Source organism: Protomyctophum bolini (genome assembly GCF_963924005.1).
Source record: "Protomyctophum bolini genome assembly, chromosome: 15".
NCBI classification, from domain to species: Eukaryota; Metazoa; Chordata; class Actinopteri; order Myctophiformes; family Myctophidae; genus Protomyctophum; species Protomyctophum bolini.
Window position 1 is genome coordinate 14,535,666 of NC_137876.1, and position 13,966 is coordinate 14,549,631.

At 41.7% G+C, this 13,966-nt stretch overlaps 1 protein-coding gene across 3 annotated transcripts in view; it reads left to right on the forward strand.

Annotated features, from left to right (window-relative positions):
- The window catches only part of mapkbp1 (mitogen-activated protein kinase binding protein 1), a 71,164-nt gene that overhangs the window by 2,657 nt on the left and 54,541 nt on the right, over window positions 1-13,966 (forward strand). For all 3 annotated transcript variants that reach the window (XM_080784698.1, XM_080784700.1, XM_080784699.1), the window contains exon 2: window positions 8,483-8,574. In XM_080784698.1, the coding sequence (XP_080640824.1) occupies window positions 8,483-8,574 (92 nt within the window). The remainder of the gene's footprint in view (window positions 1-8,482; window positions 8,575-13,966) is intronic.

The following is a 13,966-nucleotide window of genomic DNA, read 5'->3' on the forward strand; positions in this document are numbered from 1 at the left end:
GGGTTGGCGTTAGTGTTAGTTTTGAGGGAACATGGGTAGGTTTGGGAATGGGATCCGGAACCAAAGGAACCTGAGCCACCATTGAGGAACCGTTGGTTTCTTCACATTTGGAACAGTTTCCGGAACCGGGTTTATCAAGCTTTGTACACTGTTTCATTTGTACACTCTCAGAGTTACAGACCTGTAAGTGTCCATTCGGAACCCCCTATAGGAATTGTTAAAGGAAACCGTTAAGGAATCATTTAAATCCTAAAGGATCCCAACCCTTAAACATAGGGCTTGAGGGAACATGGGTACGTCATTTCATGGAGCAATTCATCTGGGCTACGGCGGCATTCTAATTGGTAGCGCTCCGTTCACCCAGTAATGAACCGCTGTGACGTGGGGTCAGCTCTTGTCATCTAGCATCATAATCCATTTGAAAGTTCTGGGCAAAAATGTCTTGATTGATCAAATATTTTCTCCACTCTTCCACAAGATTCACGCGGGGGTGCGTCAGTTAATCGAACAAATCAATGTATTTTTGTATTTTTTCTTTTATAGGCGTAACTGTAAAAATACAGAAAATAGCAGATTTCCAAGCTCACTTTGTGAGTAAACTTCATTCAATGAGCACGTACATTATTACTGTACTGTTACAGGGGGTCTCCTCCTGGCACACAATTGTCTGATGGGCCAATTACATGTTAATTGTGAGGTCCTTGACATGAAAACGTTTGAGAAGCACTGGTGTTGTAGTGTGATGATGTGTGTGTTGACATGGAAACATTGTATAGTAGATGTTAAGCACTTAACTCCCCCCCCCCCCCCACCCCCGTTCTGTGAAAACAGAATAGACACTAGTATGGAGCCCTGAGGGACTCCACTCAACAACGTATATTATATGGGGTTAAATAATTGTGCACCAATAGTTGAAACGCAAAGCCAACATTCAGAAGCAACGTCTTGTCTTGGTCAGCATTGGTCAATCAATCCATCACTGGAATCGATGGACTGACCCTGACCAACACAGCCCGGCTCTTCTTTCATTTAATTAATGTCTCTATTGGCCTGCAGCACTTAATCCTTATCCAAGTAATCAATCTAACCAATTATACAAAAAAATAACATGGTTTTAATACAAAAATAACTGGGGGGAGAATATGTCATTGCTGATAAGAGGCAGAAACCTGATCTTCTTATTCTAACCAGTTATGTTTTTTTTCCGTAAATGAATGCCCTACTTTATCATACTAGTCTACAGCATCACACCAAAGCATCCACATAGCAGATTCACAAGCTCTTGTGCCGCATTTTCAGCTTGTCGATCTGCTTGTCAACTTTTGCTATTTGAGAATTTGATTGCTGAAAAGTAACAGTTTTGGACATATGAGGTTTCCACCTGACAGACGATATATATTTTAGGGGCCCTTCTTTTCTCCCCTGTTTTGTGGCATGTCATTATAGCTGAAGATTTTCAAAAATAGCAGATCTGCAAGCACATTGCGGGGTGAGCTACTTTGGCTTTTTTTGAACAACGTTGTAAATCTTGATTTGCCAATTAGTCAAATTGTTTGATCATAAAGCAATTATGTTGATATGTAATAATGAAATGCTTTTGTCAATTAGTCGGGTAATCCAATCCATTGGTTGGTCTCAGTGAATTGTTGTATCAGAGCTATGAATGTGTGGCACATCATAATGTTTTCAATGTCACAGACAGCCTCCTGTCTCCAGATCTACAGCAACAACATTCCATAGTGATTGTTGGTGTGATTGTGTTTAACGCACACACACACACACACACACACGCACACGCACACGCACACACACACTCTGCGAGAATGACAACACATCCATGTTTTTCCTCAAGTAGAAGGTTTCATAACAGCAGAAGGTGGGGAACCATGTATTGCACAAAACAAGTCTGCATTCATGCCAACCAGATGCACATTGACACACACAGTGTGAACTGAACACTGGGGGAGTGCATGGAGTGGAGTGCAGATCTCTAGTAGGCTGGGTTGCCCAATGTAACGCCCGGAATTTGAACCCTGGTGTCCTCCTGCATGCGTGGAAAGCTATTCATCTTAACCACTAGCCGAAAAGGGAATTCCCCCTTGGCCGGGGGAGATATAGGGCATAGTGGTGGGAATGTTTTTCTCGTGCCACAAAAAAATCGTCCATTCATTTTTCGTATAGAGATTTACAAAAATATTTATCAATTATGTTACGCCTAGAATCAAGCCATTGACCGGTTAGTTCATAAGCTTTTTTGAATCTGAGAATCTTAATTTCCATCAATAATGTCTAACATAAAAATCTACAATTTGCTGATAAAAAAGGCATATTACATATTATATAAAATATTTATTATTCTTTTTTTAAATAAAGTGCACTGTCTTCAGTGTCGGCCATTGATAGAACCACCATTTTAATTTAATAACTGTTAAATTTAATTGAAGAATTTCTTAACAGTGATTAATCGATTTTCGATTAACGAATTGTTAACATAAAACCTTTGATTATGTGAAAATAAAATGAAAACCGCTAAACAAATGGTATTTACTATTTATTAAATATAATATAATTTAATATTCAATTTAATTATTACATTTTTGTAAATCTCTATGGGAAAAACAAATGGCCGATTATTATTTTTTTCCACCAGAAAACCTGATCCTGGGCTCCCACTGTGTTGCTGTGCCGAAGTGCCCTTGAGCAATGTCCTAATTAACCCCTAAACCTAACTGCTCCCGATAAGCAGTTTGGTGCCTCGCATCGCCATCGGTCTATGAATGTGTTTGTGACTGGGTGAGTCGGGGTGAACTATGTCAGTCATGATCCACTGAATCATTTAGTTTTTGTACGACCTCATGGTTCAACAGTGTGAGGCTGCCTGTTATAGTGCCACCACAAGGCAGATTTCAACAATTTGGGGTGGATGTTATTCCATGGCCTACTACTAGGTGTGTGTGACTGTGCGTGCAAAGTTTCACAGTGCCCGAGAGGCCAGCTGTACACAGCCAGGGGAAAAAACTAAATCTCTGCCTTCCGACATTTTTGGCCTGGTGGACATAAATGAATGATGAATTAACGGTAGTCATAGTCATACTGGTGCTCATGAACCAACACATACGTAGGCACACACAGGTGAACAGACATTGCTGTTCCCTTATCATACATCATCTCATTCTGGCCAATCAAAATTTGCGTTCTCACTTTTGTCTTCAATGTTTGTGTTTATGCAATGTTTGTGTTTACACAAACCCTCAAAGCTGGACATAGGATGGGCTAGCGCCACTAAAAAAAATAGCATAACATGTTGTGACTTGGTAGATCTGCTATTTTCACTAGTTTAGGTCCAGACGGGAAGACATCACATGGTTGGGAACCACTGCCCGCTAGCCTAGTAGAAGATTGTCTGTCGCGCTGTGTATAGTTTGGAATTCCTGTACTTTAACGATGTATGTAGCTCCTTGAGAACTGGACCCTTTGTTTCTCGTGTGTGTGTGTGTGTGTGTGTGTGTGTGTGTGTGTGTCTACTGTCTAGGATCCAGTGGTAAATGAGAGCGACCCAGAGCTTCATGTCAGGTTGACTGATGTAGGTTAGGTTGTGAGTGTTTTGTTCTCGTTCTGTCCTCGAGGTCCAATCAGACCCATTACATGAGTGCACATCAGAACCACTGGCAATTATTTTTTACCATGACGATAGGACAATATGGAAAAACTACTGTCCCAGACCCTTTCTCCTATGCCGATCTCCCTCTCAGCTGGCCTACTGTCTGTCTCTCAGTCCTACACTGTCTCCCTCTCAGCTGTCCTAGGCAACTTAACGACAGTATTTTGTAATCAATTCTTTGACACACGGGGAGCCTAGGGCAGTAGGGGGCTAGGGGGTGATCCTGCTGTCTGTCTCTCCCACCTGGTTTGTGTTTTGAACTTCTCGTGTGTGTGTGTGTGTGTGTGTGTGTGTGTGTGTGTGTGTGTGTGTGTGTGTGTGTGTGTGTGTGTGTGTGTGTGTGTGTGTGTGTGTGTGTGTGTGTGTGTGTGTGTGTGTGTGTGTGTGTGTGTGTGTGTGTGTGTGTGTGTGTGTGTGTGTGTGTGTGTGTGTGTGTGTGTGTGTGTGTGTGTGTGTGTGTGTGTGTGTGTGTGTGTGTGTGTGTGTGTGTGTGTGTTCTTTTCCAGTATCTGTGGTTTCCAGGGAATACAATGTTACTGTAGCTGCAGGCTGCCAGCTCTAGAATAGACATCCTTTATTGTTACGTCTCTATAAAGAAGGTGAAATTAGAGTAAATGGCCAAATAATTCAATAAAATAACAATAGAAATGCTAGTAAATAAGTACTAGAAATACTATAACTCCAACAATGTAGGTGGCTTTGTTAGCTGCTGTGTGCATGAGTCCTACCTCAAATAAATAATCCATTAATACATTTTGAATGTGTTTATGCACAATCATAATGGAGAAGAACTGAGGTCCCAGTAGAAAATAGTCTATTTATGCTATCTATGTATACATTTATAAACATTAAGGGCCCTATTTTGTACCAGGTTCTATGACTTAACTTAGCTCCTTCCCTGATAGGCCGTCATCGGACGAGATAAGGGTTTATAATTTTAATAAAGATACCGGCTCTGGCGTCATCGTCGCCAGGCAACGCTTTTTCTATTACTGTCTGTCTGTCTTGCCCTATTCTTATTTTCCATGCCTCTGTCTTGTTGGTACTTCTCCCCCGCCCGTCTGGCAGTGTGCCATAGTGAGAGGAAGAGAGAGAGGGTGTGAGTGTGTGTGTGTGTGTGTGTGTGTGTGTGTGTGGGGGGGGTGTTAGAGAGAGATAGTCATGTGAGAGGAGGTGTGTATACTGACTGACTCAGTGTCACTGTCTCCATCCTGGAGATGTCTCATCCACTGTTAGCTCAGCCCTAGTGTGCTTTCTGGTCTAGAGCAGGGGTTCTCAACATTTTTGGCTGGAAAATGCTTTGGCCATGTCTCGCGACCCCCGCCTCCCCACCACCAATACAAATTGGCCGCTACAATAACCTTAATAATAGAGAGATTACATCATGAATAAATAATGAACTAGATATAATCATTAAGGAAAGTTTATGCATGCACTATGTGTACTATGTAAACTTTAAATTTCCATTTCCCAGCCATTCATTTGCAAAAGAAAATTGGGGACCCCCTGAGGGGTCGCGACCCCCAGGTTGAGAACCCCTGGTCTAGAGGGGTGGGCGTGCATGGATCAAGCCCTGGAGAATATTGATTAACTGATCGCCTGCCCCCGCCCCCCTCTGCCCCTCACTCACACACACAGTCAATGTAGAAAATGGTAAATCTATCCTTAGCAGTTAGTAGTCAGATCAAATAGAATAGTCGATCTTCAAGCATACAACTCATCAACTTGTGATGTGTTGTAAGCTTGTAGATCGGCTATTTCTGACAAATGCCACTTATGCATAAAATACACCACTGTTAAAACAGAAATAACATCTATTTTAAAACAGTTTTTTTGAGGTGTGGGGGCGCTGCTATGCAATCTTTTAAAATATTTATTATAATACTGATGCTAGATAAAACCAGGCTTGTTTCCATTCCATGCCATGCTTGGAAAAACAAAGTGGGAATGCAAAAAAAAGTTAAATTTTATGTTATGGGTCCTAAGCTGCGCCATGATTTCCAAGTGGGCCCTGGTCCAGAACAGGTTAAGAACCACTGCTTTTAGAGAAAGACGGGTAGAGAGAGAGAGAGAGAAACAGATTGTTGTAACAAGCATCCCTATTCTGGTTGGAGAATATTCAGGGGGGGAATGGAGTGGAGTGGACCCTGTAGTGCTGGCAGACCCTGGTCAACTAAGTATAACAAGATTTATGCGGTTAAAGACGGAGATGCTGATTTGCTGTGACAGCTCGTTATGCTTATAGTCGTTAAAGGAGATGGCCTCCCTCGTTAGGACCCTGTTCAAAGTCAAGGGTGTGTGTGCACCATGCACGTGCACGGTGCACGTGCGCCAGACACTGTAGACTGAATGAGTGTATGATTATGTTTGCTGATATTTTGACAGTTTTAATCTGTAACTAAATGCACTTCAGACACACTTTTGGATTTATTTTCCAATCCTTGTACGTTAACTGCCACAACCTCACGACTCCAAAATGAACCGGAAGCGAAATAGGCTAAAACTAAATCGACGACCGTCATTTCGTTAACATGTTTCCCACTTCCTTGTTTACGGCCCAACAAGACTGTTTATTATCTCTGAATCTACGTTGCTCCATGGTTTTGATGTTCTGTCCTCATTTCTGACTTAACCAAGCATCTCGTTTGGAATATTAACACTTCTAAAGAGAGATCAGACGAGGTAGTAATGCAACATTATACCTCCCGGTTTTGGGGGGAAATGGATGGTGGGGCTTTTCAAAGTAAAATCTGCGCATCTGCTGGGCACTCTAGTGCCTTTATTCTGAAAGATTCCTGGGCAAAAAAAGTGTTTTAATAATAACTTAATAACTCGTCCAAAGTCGTCCTAGGCAGTCCACTTGTGTAGCTTGGAGTTGGAGATTTTCACTATTTAAAAAAAAGTCAACCAATGAAAAGTTATTTGGACATACAAGGTTTCTGGCCGACAGAGGCGATATGATTGATATTCTCGCATAGAGGAATAAATCATAATATTTCGCCTTCTATGCAGAAACGTTATTAATCAATAAGTCAATAGATTAAACGGCTTGACTGAGAAAATATTGCTCAAGCTAATTAGCATGATCATTCAGAAAAAACAAGTGTGTGTGTGTGTGTGTGTGTGTGTGTGAGTGACTGCGTGCGTGCGTGACTGACTGCATGCATGCACTTTGATTGAATTAGCTAGTGTGTTAACTTCAATGTGAAGCGAGGCGTTTCTAATAAACTTAATTGACCAATCAGAGTGCAGCTCTACCATACAGCCTATAAATACAGTGCTTTTAAGGTCAAATGTACAACAAGCTTTTAGATTATATTATCAACACTTGTCGGGTGGAAAGTAAACAGTTTTTTTTGTTTTAGAAAAATGAAAATAGCCGATCTACAAGCTCACAATGACAGTCTTGTTATGAAGTAGGGCTTTACGTTATATGGAAATATGGAGATACAACTTTCTGCCGTACAGCAGAAACGTGTAAAGGTGTTATAGTCACTAAGTGTAAAAAAACTAAGTACATTCATACATACATACATTCAAGTACTGTACTAATTCATTTTGGTATTTTTACTTGAGCTTCAGACAGTGCTACTTTTAAACCGTTGTTTTTGTTGCTTGTCGGGTAGAAGCGGCATATGTCCAAATACCAAATACAACCACCCCGATTGTATTAATAACATTCTCTAATCTCTACCATACAGACTGGACAAAATAACATGTTATTCACTAGTAAAATAAAGCTTTAAAATATGTACTGGATTGCGGAGTTCCTCAGGGTTCTATACTACTAGTGTATTTTCTGTTTTTGCTCTAAATTTAAATGTAATGGAGAGCAAAAGTTCTATTGGCTATTGTCAGCTAAGATATTTCAAGATGATGTGCTGTGATATTTCTATTTTCCCTAGTTTTTCATGTGTTTATGAGTTGACATTACTTCATTAGACACCTTGGTGTGTTTATGTGCAATGATGCACACCATCTTTATTATCTGCGTGGAAAATAGCCGATCTAAAAGCAAAGCTTTCACCCAGAATATGGATGCCGTACCACACGCACCACTATCCCAACTCGCCACTGAAAATTTACTGAATTGAATTTTGGTCATTTATAGGTATTTCTAATACGTGATGTTTACAAAAATGTGAATGCTGCTCCTTGTTTCATGTTCCGACTGCTGGCTTAAACATATTAAACAATATCCTGATGTCTGTAATCCACGTAACTCGAGAACCGTTCGCCCCACCGACTTCAAATTCAACACCACCACAGGGAGTGCAGTTAGTCGGTGCAGTGAGTTAGTCGGATACACAGTTTTCCAAAAGGCTCTGCTCAGCCTCTGCCAGGAGACCTAATGAGTCTAACTGCCTTACCTGTGCAATTTACAGTCTCTGCCTGAGCCAATTGATTGCCATGGCAAACCCAGACTTATTCCCCACACTTGCCAATTGATTACTTAGTCAGTCCACTTTCCCCAGTCATTTCAGTGTCTCTTCAGAGGCAGACATTCTCCACAGACGTTTACTACTGCACAAAGACTTACACAGACAGACAGACAGCTAAAACGGGTGCTATGACAACGGATATAACGGGTATTGCATACTAGTGTGTCGTATGCATTCCCGATTTCATCATAAGGCTCTCTGTCTTTCTGTGTGTGTGTGTGTGTGTGTGTGTGTGTGTGTGTGTGTGTGTGCGCGCGAGTGCGCGCACAATTTTAGCGAGTGTTTATTTGTCACTTTAAGCGGCATCAGTTCCCCACAGACTGATAACATTAACAACAAGAATGATATGTCATTGACCTCTGTGACCTCTGCCCTCCAGGTGACCTTGGAGAAGGTCTTGGGAATCACAGCTCCGGGGAATCGAGCGCTGGCCTGTGACCCCCGAACTGGACTGGTAGCTTATCCTGCAGGGTGAGATATACACACACACACACACACACACACACACACACACACACACACACACACACACCCTTTAAAGGGGCATGAAACCATAACCGATTATGTCGTTGTCTGTTTTCCTGTAATGAAAACTACAGCAGTGTAAAAACATGGCAGGCTGACCTTATATTACACTGTGATGTAGGCAACATAGCTTGCACAATTAATAATTGGTGTGATAGGATATTATTATTGATGATGTTTTTAGCTAAAGCTGTGTTTCCATCACAGTGTACTATAAGGTCAGCCTGCCTCCGTGTTTTAACCGTGCGTAGTTTTTAAGCTATACTTCAAAACCTAATTGTTGCTGTCGGGCAGAAACCTCCTACATATTTTAACTTTTTGTGTTTTTCTTTCTTTGTCTGACTGTATGATGTGTCTAATTTACACATCATACAGTTTTCCACCCCGATTCAGAATTGCCGTAGACCTTTCTTATATCGTGTCACTGTGTTCCAAAAATAAACAAAATCCTGGCGGTTTGACTCATGGATCTCAAGAAATATCAACTGACGGCGTGAAAACGCTAATGCTACCACCGCCAAATTAGTAAAATGTTCGCCAGAGACGGACTGTATCAAATATGAGTGACTGACTATGGTAAACAATACAGAATCACCTCCCCAACAATATCACCGAGACGGTTTATTGTTGATCACAATGCTTATATGAGAGGATTTTAAACTTCCGCGGTCCATGAGATGAACGAGTGAACTTCAGTACTCTGTATTGAGCTTGTTGATCTGCTACTTCTTCTGTTTTTGTATTTGAATCCTGAAAATTATTCAAAAATGTGCAAAATGTACACAATGACCCGGCACGCCATCTGCACTTGCAATATGAACACTTTCACCTGTAGGTTTCATGCCATTTTAATAGACTAGCCCTGCTCATCCCTTGTTTCCATTACAAACAGCTGATGCACTTTCAAACGGGAAGCTTTATAAAGATTATATGGTGTGTACTTGTGGTTGTGTGAACTAAAAACATCAGTGGTAGTAGTGGTAGGACAGTGCTTTTTTTCCCCATACAGGAATACAGTGAGCGTTTATTTACAACTCTGTCTGTAAACTCAGCCCTGAATGAACCCACTGTGTACAAATAGAGAGCTTATATTCACGCCTATTTGGGAATTAACATTTCCAAGGTTCTGCCTATTATCATGGAGGTTACTTACTACCGGTACTTTTTGAACTATAGGCAAGTGGAGTCACGCCATTTTGTGCTTGTGTGGCACTGCTATATTTACAGACCTGTTTTGAAGGAAGCCAGTGATTTGCTTGTTTTGAGGGAAGCAGTACATTCCACACCTGAGTGGCAGTGCTGTGGAAGGTGAATCTACCCATATTTGTACTAAATGTGGGTGGCACCAGATCATTGTTTATGCTCCCTCTATTGTTGTGTCTGTGGGAGTTGCTCACCTTTATCAGTCAAGTAAATGGGTGCTGAGTGCCATTTCTTTATGGACTGTGTTATATGAAAATATTAATAAATATGGCATTTGAAAAGCACAATGAGTCTTTGTTTATAGCAAGAGCACAGCGAATACATTCTCAAAGTTAACATTTTAATCTCAGTAGTTTGCAATGACTTGACCTTGTATTGGCGGAGGAACTTTTAGAGCTACACTGCATGAACTCCTCTGGGAAATTGCACCTGGGCTTCTGTACTTATTGCTTAACATTGAGAGAGCAGCTGTACTTACTTACTGATAACTAGTTCCGTTTTTTTTCTTGGTTAAAAGTGTTATTTTGACATACAGTAATGCTAGGTTCATTGTTTACCTGGTATCCTTTAGTGTCAATGTACAGATTATTATTTTGACCGTATATTGTTGTCTCCACCAGGCCGAAGGCATGGGGAGAGAGTATGTTTTGCACTCCGTCCGTGTGTGTATATGTGTGTGTGTGTGTGTGTGTCTGTTTGTCTGTCTGTCTGTCCGTTACCAGCGAATCTCCGGCACCGTTAGTGGTCGTTCTGATGTTATAGTCAAGTCACTGTACCGTTAGCTGTAGTTGTGTTAGCGGTCGTTCTGTTGTTATAGTCACTGTACCGTTGGCTGTAGTTGTGTTAGCTGCAGTTCTACTGCTAGGTGTAGTAGTGTTGTATCCATGTTACAGTAGTTACAGTATATTTCTACTGCTAGGTGTAGTAGTGTTGTATCCATGTTACGTACAGTATCTGTAGTTATACTGTTAGGTGTAGTAGTGTTGTATCCATGTTACAGTAGTTACAGTATATTTCTACTGCTAAGTGTAGTAGTGTTGTATCCATGTTACAGTATCTGTAGTTCTACTGTTAGGTGTAGTAGTGTTGTAGTTCTACTGTTAGGTGTAGTGGTGTAGCTTTACTGTCAGATGTTAGCCAGACTCATCTTTGAGGAATGCAATATGTTGCCAACCATGTGGGAATTCCTCCTTCTCCCTGTCTCCAAGAAGCTATAGCGTGCTCTCTCTCTCTCTCTCTCTCTCTCTCTCTCTCTCTCTCTCTCTCTCTCTCTCTCTCTCTCTCTCTCTCGTGTGTTGAGGTTAAAGCTCTGTCTGTTATTTAGAGAGACAAAGTGCCAGCTCAGCGTTGAGAGAGAGAGAGAGATGTGTGAATGATGGTCTGTTGTTGTGGAAGTCAAGAGAAATGCACGGTCTCTCTCTCTCTCTCTCTCTCTCTGTGTGTGTGAAGCCCTCCTTAGTCCTTATGTATTGTTTATATAGCTAACATGAGCTACACACAAACTGCACATAAAGCTGCTGTTGGCATGTCACTATTTCTGATTCTCAGTCAGACACACACACACGCACAGAGCTTTAAAGACTAATGACATGATGAGATTTAAGCCACCATGTGATGCAGAGGGACCTGCCTTGCAGAACACACACACACACACACACACACACACACACACACACACACACACACACACACACACACACACACACACACACACACACACACACACACACACGTGTGGTTCCACACATGTGGGGACCATGGGTCAACAACACCAGGTTCTCACATGTCTTACACACACCTAAAGGCTTATCATAAAAGCAGAGTACCTTCAGTACAGTGTAGGGCTGTGAGTCTGTGACCATCATGAAACTATTTGAAGAGGAATTGACATACAAATAATTTGTGATAAATTATTTAATTGTGTTTTGGGCGTTGAACACTGGAACGTATGAATACAAATTAAAGTAGTAAACAAACATTGCACCGAGATAGATCTGACATATTAACTTAAATATACAAAGCCTATTACTGAAATGACTGTCGGTGTCAATGGCTTTTGCCAATAATCAAAATAAATGATGTACTAGTCTATGGCCACAACACTAACAAGCATGTAATTCTTTCAAAATAGTTTGTTTGTTCGTTCATTCATAGTTTGTAGAACTGCTGTTTTTGCTACTTTTCAATGTATGAAAAAATATATATAAAATAATTATGTAAATGGCACAGTTCTGTGCATTACATCCAGCTGTTTTTATACACAGAATACTAATAATATAATACTAATAAGTTGAAGGTGGCCTGGCTGGTATGGCAGCTCAGAGGCATTTAGCAAACTCTCATCCAGAGTGACTTACAGTTTAAGATCAGAGTAAGTGGCTTGAACCCTACTAGTCAACAAAGGACAGGTTAAATAAGTGGATTGAGCCCTCTAGTCAACAAAGGGTGTGGCAAATAGTCACACAAGTAGAGTGCAAAGAAAACTGTTCAGTGCTTCAAAGAAACTAGGACACCAGGTAAACATCAAACCTAGAACTGTCTAAACAACATGCCATTTAAAATAAATAACTATTATTAACATTAATTTATGGACAAACGGTTTGTCTATCTAAACCAGTTATGTCTAACAGGACATTTATAACCCTGCCCAGTACCCACCATTTTCCAGTCAAATCTGCTCTCTACTAGAGGCAAACATTCTGATGCCAATCCTGAATTTCCTAGCCCACCGAGTACTACCGAGGATTTGATACAATTCTAATACATTAAGACGATTTTGATTTGATTGACGTTTGTCAAAAATAAACATGTGGCTAAAAAGTTAAAACACATTTAGCTGCATGATTTCTCATGTCATTAGTCTCTCGAGCCAGACTATTTTTACCTCTGTCTGAAGTTCCATCATTCAGGCTGTGCAATGGAAGCATTGAAAATGATCTGGGAGTAAAGCTCTGTGGGGTGCGCACGCTTATCCGACATACCATAGGACCGACATGCGGAAAACGATCAGATTAAGGTTGGCGAACATGCGTTAAGGTTGGCGAACATGTGTTAAGGTTCACGAACATGCGCTGCTCCGTGCTTGCGGTTATGAATGATTAGGTTAGGGTTTGAGGTAGGTTGTCATCAGTGGCTCCCCTCCTATGTTTGTGTCAGTAGGGGATTCAGTGTCCTTGAGCAAGACACTGAACCCCCGTACTGTAACTGCTCCAGATGAGCGGTCTGGTGCCTTGTATGGTTTCCTCCACCGTCGGTGTGTGAATGTGTGTTTGAATATAATGCACATTTTAAAGCACTTTGAATGGTGCATTGATAAAGCGTCTTCAGCCATTCACCATTTATTTAATGGTTAAGATGAACTATCAATCATTTAGCTGGGAATCCCTTCAAGGATCCCTGGGAGTCCCCGGTCCCCATGTGGAGGGACAGAGGACAGATAACTTGTTTGGGCTCATGTCACAAACTGTTGTGTACACAGTACGCATGGCTTGCCAACTTGGAAGGCACGGCTCGTCAACTTTCAAGGCCTTGAGGCTCGTCGGGCGCGGCTGAGTGAACCGGCCGGCTGGAGCAGCAGACTTTGCTCCGGCTGCTCAGCACACCTGCCTAGTTGTCAAGTGATCTAAAAGGTCATGCATTTGTTGTAAGCTCACACACACACACACGCACACACGTACACGTACACATGCACATGCACATGCACAAACACACACACACACACACACACACGCACGCACGCACGTACACGTACACACACACACGCACGCACGCACGCACTGGACGTTGATTGAACCAAAACGAGAGCTGCCGAACCCCCAATTGCTTACACTTCTCCTCCAGTCCATCTATACACTGGCCTCAGGTCCTGTTGTGTAGTGTAGTGTATTTTAAATCCATGCTTTCACAGTGAAGGTTTGAAGTTACCTGTTGAGTGGACTAGGTTAGCGATGCAATATATTTTACATCCTTGCTTTCACAGTGAAGGTTAGTTTACCTGTGTGGACCGTGGCAGATGACAGAGTGATGTGGCCCCTGGGGGCCTCTCTCTGAACTGCTGTGCTCCTTCGTGGTGTCAGGTTCCTCTGACATTAAAACCTGTCAGACTGGATGGAGTGGTAGCATCCATGTGTGTGTA